The sequence below is a fragment of the Sinocyclocheilus rhinocerous genome, unplaced genomic scaffold (genome assembly GCF_001515625.1).
Source record: "Sinocyclocheilus rhinocerous isolate Xijiao unplaced genomic scaffold, SAMN03320098_v1.1 scaffold472, whole genome shotgun sequence".
Taxonomy (NCBI): domain Eukaryota; kingdom Metazoa; phylum Chordata; class Actinopteri; order Cypriniformes; family Cyprinidae; genus Sinocyclocheilus; species Sinocyclocheilus rhinocerous.
This window is the reverse complement of record NW_015641089.1, coordinates 634,113-640,432: the sequence shown is the minus strand read 5'-3', so window position 1 is coordinate 640,432 and position 6,320 is coordinate 634,113. Positions and strand designations below refer to the sequence as shown.

Here is a 6,320-nt window from a genome sequence, read left to right as displayed (position 1 = left end):
TTTTTTTTGTTTCTTTTGTCTCTCTCTCTCTCTCTCTCTCTCTCTCTCTCACTCTCTCTCTCTTCACTTCAGCAATAATCTGCCAAGTGTCTTTAAAGTCTGAGCGCCAAAGCATTCAAGTTTACAACAGTTTAAGTTGGAAATTTCATTTTCAGGTCTATGCTCAAAAAGTGGTTAACAGGTAATAAATGGATCATAACTATTGCATAAATATAATTTATTACCATAAAATCCCCTAAAAATACAAAATATTAAATAATAAAAATAAACATAAAAAAAAAAAAAAAAAAATTCAGCACCAGAGGGTTAAAATAAGGGCACTTACACAGTGACAGAGATGTCATCCTTCTCATCGGTTGTCCCGAACAGAGACACTTTCATTGGCTGCTCCAGCAAAGTCATGTTTTTGTCGCTGAAAAGATGCACTTTAATCTGGTAATGAAACACTGCAGGATAATGAGAGAAATGAATATAAACTCACAAAAGTACAAACTAGATGTAGATTAGTAATGCATTTCTGGGTGGTTTCTGGCTCACCCTTAAACGGCATCATCTCGCGGGTTTTGAGGTACATCTTTGTGCTCCTAGTGCTGCGGATCTTGTTGATGCTGTAGCCGAGTTTGTTGCAGCGGTTCTTGCGGCAGCTCAGACACAGGCCCTTGTTGAAGGCGTCTTTGGAGCTGCAGCGATACGCCCAGCTCTGGTACGCCCGGTTCACCAGCGAGTCGATGAACAGGTGAATGGAGCGCTCGTGGGAGCATTTGATGATCTGGTCCATGTCTGACAGGCGTCAAAGACAAGAGGTCAGATGAGTTAAGAAAAATCCTCCTCAGTAATTGAAACAAAGCTGGAATATAACTAATATTAGATGAAAAACTTAAACTTATAAAACCTAGAATTAGAATTAGAAAAGAATTAGAAATGTTGCCTTGGCAACTATACTGAAATAAATAAGTTTAAGTTGAAGTACTAAAATGACTAAAATTGAAATAAATATTAAAGCTAAATAGGAACATAAAAAACCCCAAAAACTAATAAAAATGACAAAAATGATTTTTAATAGAGTTAGCATTTTACTATCAGTGGTGTTATTGTTGACTAAAACTACAGCTATTAAAAATCGTTTTCGGGTAATTGAAATAAATCTGAAATAAAATTAAAATATTAAATGAAAAAAAAAAAAAGATTTTTAAAAATGAAATGAAAATTTGAAATTTTGCCTTGGCAACTATACTGAAATAAGTTGAAGTTGAAGTAGCCTACTAAAATTACTAAAACTAAACCGAAATATCAAAAAAAAAAAAAAAAAAAAAAAAAAAAAAAAAAAAAAAAAGCAAGAATGAAAAAAGTTTCACTTGCAGCAGTTAAAAAAACTAAAAAAATAAATCAAAAAAAAACAAAAAAAAAAAAAAAAAAAAAAAAAAAAAAAGAATAAAAATAACAAAAGCAAGTAATTAAATTTTTTATAGAGTTAGTATTTTACTAACAGTGTTGTTATTGTTACTTTAACTATAAAACCAAAACTATTAAAAATAATTTCTGGTAATTGAAAAAAGCTGTAAAATTTGTACATGAAAAAAAAAAACTTTAAAATTAGAAATGTTGCCTTGGCAACCAAAACTAAATAGAAATAATAATAATATAAAACTAATAAAATTAGCACATCAAAAGCACATAACAAATTGGATTTAAATAGAGTTAGTATTTTACTAACAGTGTTGTCATTGTTAACTAAAACTGTTAAAAATTATTTTCCGTAATTAAAATAAAGCTGGAAAAATAAATAAAATATTAGATTTAAAATAACATAAAATCATAAATGTTGTCTTGGCTACTAACAAATAAGTTGAAGTGCTAAAATAACTAAAACTGAAATACAGTAAATATTAATTAAAGCTAAATAGAAATACTGTATATGAGAAAAAAATAAAATTACTAAAACTAAACTCAAATGAAAACTGAAAATACAAAAATGAAAGTTATAAGTTAAAATCACACTGCTGACAATGCAGAAATCAGACGTACTGTATATGCCGTAGGTGGCGATGAGCTTCATGGTGTGCTGAATGCTGCAGCCCGGCTGGAAGGTGCCGCCGTTGGGGTAAATGTCCACGTGACCCACAGGCCTCTGGATGCCGATGCTGAGGTCCGGCGAGCCTCTGGTGTTTGTGTGCAGGACGTCCACAAAGGTGGCATCATCGGGTGACAGACGCCTCAGACTGTCTGCATTCTCAAAGCTGGGGCCCGCGGGGTCCAGACCTGGGAAAAAAAAACATTTATAGCTCTGAATAAACATCTGGCAAAGTGTCTTCTGGGACAGAAATAAAGAGTTTGAGTTGAGTAGAATATCATGTTTAAATGCATCAATTTGACTAGTAAATAAAAGGCTTCCCACCAGTGATTCTGTTGACTTTGTTGTTGGTGAGGTTTCCTGCGACGCCGGCCACATGCGCACCCAGACTGTAGCCTAAAAGATGCACTTTTTCCAGAGGATAGTCCAACTCCTTCACAACAACACAAACAAATAAACCGGTTAATCTTAGAAAGTCTGTCAAGAACATGTCTGGGTCATATTTCACTCCCAAAAATGTGAAATTATTAGAATAAAGGCCTTTAAGACTATTAATATCTTCTGTATTGCTGATAATTGAGGTGGATCAGTGTTACTTTATAGTATTATTTATATACTTATATATTTGTATTTATATACTTATATACTTATAGCTTTTGTTAATATTTTTAATAAGCTTTAATTTTTATATTTTGAGTTTTTATTTTAAATTCTATTTAATTTTTAGTAATTTTGTTGTGTGCTTTTGTCATTTTTATTAGTTTTTTTTTTTTTTTTTTTTACTGTTTAGTTTTAGTTCAGTTTTAGTTTTTATTTATTTCCAGGTAGTAATTTCAGTGTTCAAGTTATTTTAGCATTTAGTAACATTTCTAATTTTCATTTAGTTTTTCATCTAAAATGTATATTTTATTTTATTTCAGCTTTCTTTCAATTAACAAAATGTTTCTAATAGTTTTAGTAATTTTGTTTTGTGCTTTTTTATTTTTATTTTTATTTTTTTTAAATATTACTCTTTTTTTAGTTCAGTTTTATCTTCAGTTATTTTATTTCCAGTTAACTTATTTCTTCAACTTATTTCAGTTCTAACATTTAGTTTTTCGTCTGTTTATATTTTATTTCAGCTTTATTTCAATTAACAAAATAATTTTTAAATAGTTTTAGTTATCAATCATTTCAGAAAAAAAAAAGAATAGACTTCATTATCTGTCATTTAGGTTTTTGACCTGGACACCTAAAGTTAAATTACAGATTACATATATAATATCTATCTATAATAGCTATTTTACACACACACACACACACACACACACAAACAAACACACACACACACATAATCTGTAATTTAGGTTTAGGTGTCCAGGTTTTTTTTATCTGAAATGATTGATAACTAAAACTATTTAAAAATTATTTTAAACAAAAAAATACAAAAATATTATTATATAATTTATTTATTTATTCGTTTATTTATTTATTTACACATTTATTTAATTATACATTTATTTTCTGCATGCCCTACCTGCAGTCATTATCTGCAATTTAGGACATGTTTTTTGTGAGATACACATACGGTAGATACGGTAGTGATGTGCGGTAACATTCGGTCGACTGTCATTACAAAAACGCTCCAGCAAGAACATTAACAATGCTAACAATGTGTTTCTCTGCATACCTCCAGCCAGTTGACAAACTTGGCCACGTCCGCCCCCACCAGTCTGGTGTTTTCTGCTGATTTGGGGTAGTGTTTGTTGGCCCGATCCAGCCAGTCCACAACAATGACATTGGCACTGGGTTCACGTTCAAACAGAGCCGACACCAGCTTATAGACCCAGCTCTCAAACAGACCCGTGACCTACAGACAGGTACATTTATTGTATTGTAGTACTATAGCAGAATAAATGAAATAACAGAAACATAAACACATGCAGTTCATAAATGGACATTAACTCTGGAGCAATGCTATGTTTGATTAGTAAACAGATAAACTGCATGTGTTTTCTGACTGTCATCCGTGAACTCACAGACCATCCGTGGATAATAAGGAAGGTATGGGAATCATTTTTGAAGTTACAGTCTGAAACAGAGTCCCGTTGACCTGGGACAAGATAACAGAGATCCTCGTCAGGGAATTCTGGGTTTCTGATGGAGAACTTGGACTCGATGTCACTGTAGTCCCCCGTCTGCTCAGTGGAGTTACCTGAAACAAACAGCACCTGTTAATATAATTTACATGTAAAACCATAACAATTTAGCATGTGCCTCCATTTAGTAATGTTCTGTATTTATTTTGGCCTGCATTATAGACATTATATATGTGAAATCCAGAGGAGGATAGGTTCCTCACAAGGTTTACAAAATTATTTCCTCATCCTACCAAAACTTTTGCTCACCACTGCTGGCTTTGGCTTTGCTCAGTGGGGCTTTTGAGCCATTATTCTCTGTAAAGCTGCTTTGAAACAGTGTATTGTGGAAATCAAATAAAAACTGGACTTGCTGATCCAGAATCAGTGTATATGCAATGACCAGATCAAGTAGATCATAAGACATGGAACCACACTGATCCTGGACCTGTGCCCTAATCACTTCCACATATACATGTATCTGTTTATCTAAATACAGTTGACTGCAATGCATTCTAATTGCAAAATAAACAGAGAGAGAGAGAGAGAGAGAGAGATTTCCAGTTAGTAATTTTAGTGCTTCAACTACTTTCTATTTTCTTTAGTTCTAACATTTTTTTTAAATCTAATATTTACGTTTTATTTCAATTAACAACGTTTTTTTTTTTCAATAATTTTAGTTAACAATAATATCCATGGGCTTAAATAAATAAATAAATAAATAAATACATACATAAAATACTTCATTATCTGTAATTTAGGTTTTATTATTTTTATTTACTTATAGTTAATTTTTAATTTAGTTTTATTTTCTCCCCCAATGTAATTTATATGTGTGTGTGTGTGTGTGTGTGTGTGTGTGTGTAAAATAAACAAATGTAAATGTATAAACGAATGAAAAATGAATATTAAACAGAAATACGATTAAAGATGAAGATTAAAAAAAATGAAGATTATAAAAATGAAGATTTAAAAAAAAAAAAAAATCTACAAAAACTTACTAGCAAACACTTCTTCAGTAGAGTTGGAGATTGGTTCGCTCGCAATAAGAGAAACTCCGATAACCAGCAGCCAGAAACATTCTTTTCCCATAGTACAGAATAAATTAATAATTTAAATTTTATAGTTCAGTATAAATAAAGAGTTGTAAGCTAATGATCCCAGTATAACGAGCAGACGGAAGCTCCGCGTGTTATTTATCTGTGAACCTGCTGCTGCTCACAGCATTTATACCGAACAATGCGTGTTTTTTTTCGTGCTCTTCAGCGATTGGTTGAAAGTGCGCGGGGGGCGTGGCTAACGCGCTCAAAGTGGGGCACTATCAGCAAATCAAAGGAGCTAGATTTACATTCGCACAGCTGTCAATCACAAGCGTAACGTAAACAACTGCATATGCATGAATGAGTCTCTATAGCCTTTGTGTTCAGCGTGAATTTTTTAATTATTGTGATGCTAAACGCTAAATTAGCTTCTGGATACACAGTAAATCTGGTTTATATTACTGGTTATATTATATATTATAACCTTATTGTCCCAGGCTCAGAGAGTGAGGGAGAGCCCACTCTTATCAAAACATCTACGATAAAGTCTGAAATTATTCCAGAGTGTGCTGTCTTCTCTTTTAATTGTATATTTGTAACAACTGGATCATTTGTATTAACAAGCATCCACCCCCCCAGTGCCCCTTTTTTGGTTTGGGCCACTGCCCCTCAAAATGTCTGTGCACGGCCCTGCTTATTGTATTTGTTTACATATGTAGCTAGCCTATACTGCAAAGATGTCAACAATTCTGTGTTTTTCTGTCAATATGGGGTGCTGTGTGTACATTAATGAGGAAAAAAAATTAACTTAAATGATTTTAGCAAATGGCTGCAATATAACAAAGAGTGAAAAATTTAAGGGGGTCTGAATACTTTCCGTACCCACTGTATATATTGTTTATTTTCTTGTATTCATCAGTAGAAAAAAACACTTCAGACATTTAACTAGATCTGATTCCAACAGTTTATTTTCTTGATATCACTTGTCAAAACATCCTAAAGTAATGCTGTTATTCTTAAGAATTACAGTTTTCCAGTATCTTCTGTCTCCTGTTAGAATTCCTTTGGGATTTTTGGCATATATATATATAT

General features: G+C 32.3%; 1 protein-coding gene across 1 annotated transcript in view; it reads right to left on the bottom strand.

The window, feature by feature from the left end:
- The window catches only part of LOC107754598 (lipoprotein lipase-like), a 7,985-nt gene extending 2,613 nt beyond the window's left edge, over positions 1-5,372 (bottom strand). The window contains exons 1-7 of the mRNA XM_016571108.1: positions 5,190-5,372; positions 4,090-4,265; positions 3,741-3,920; positions 2,396-2,504; positions 2,026-2,259; positions 538-780; positions 326-446 (exon numbers count right to left, since the gene is read on the bottom strand). Coding sequence (XP_016426594.1) covers positions 326-446; positions 538-780; positions 2,026-2,259; positions 2,396-2,504; positions 3,741-3,920; positions 4,090-4,265; positions 5,190-5,280 — 1,154 coding nt within the window. The 5' untranslated portion in view covers positions 5,281-5,372. The remainder of the gene's footprint in view (positions 1-325; positions 447-537; positions 781-2,025; positions 2,260-2,395; positions 2,505-3,740; positions 3,921-4,089; positions 4,266-5,189) is intronic.
- Positions 5,373-6,320: the final 948 nt, after the last annotated feature.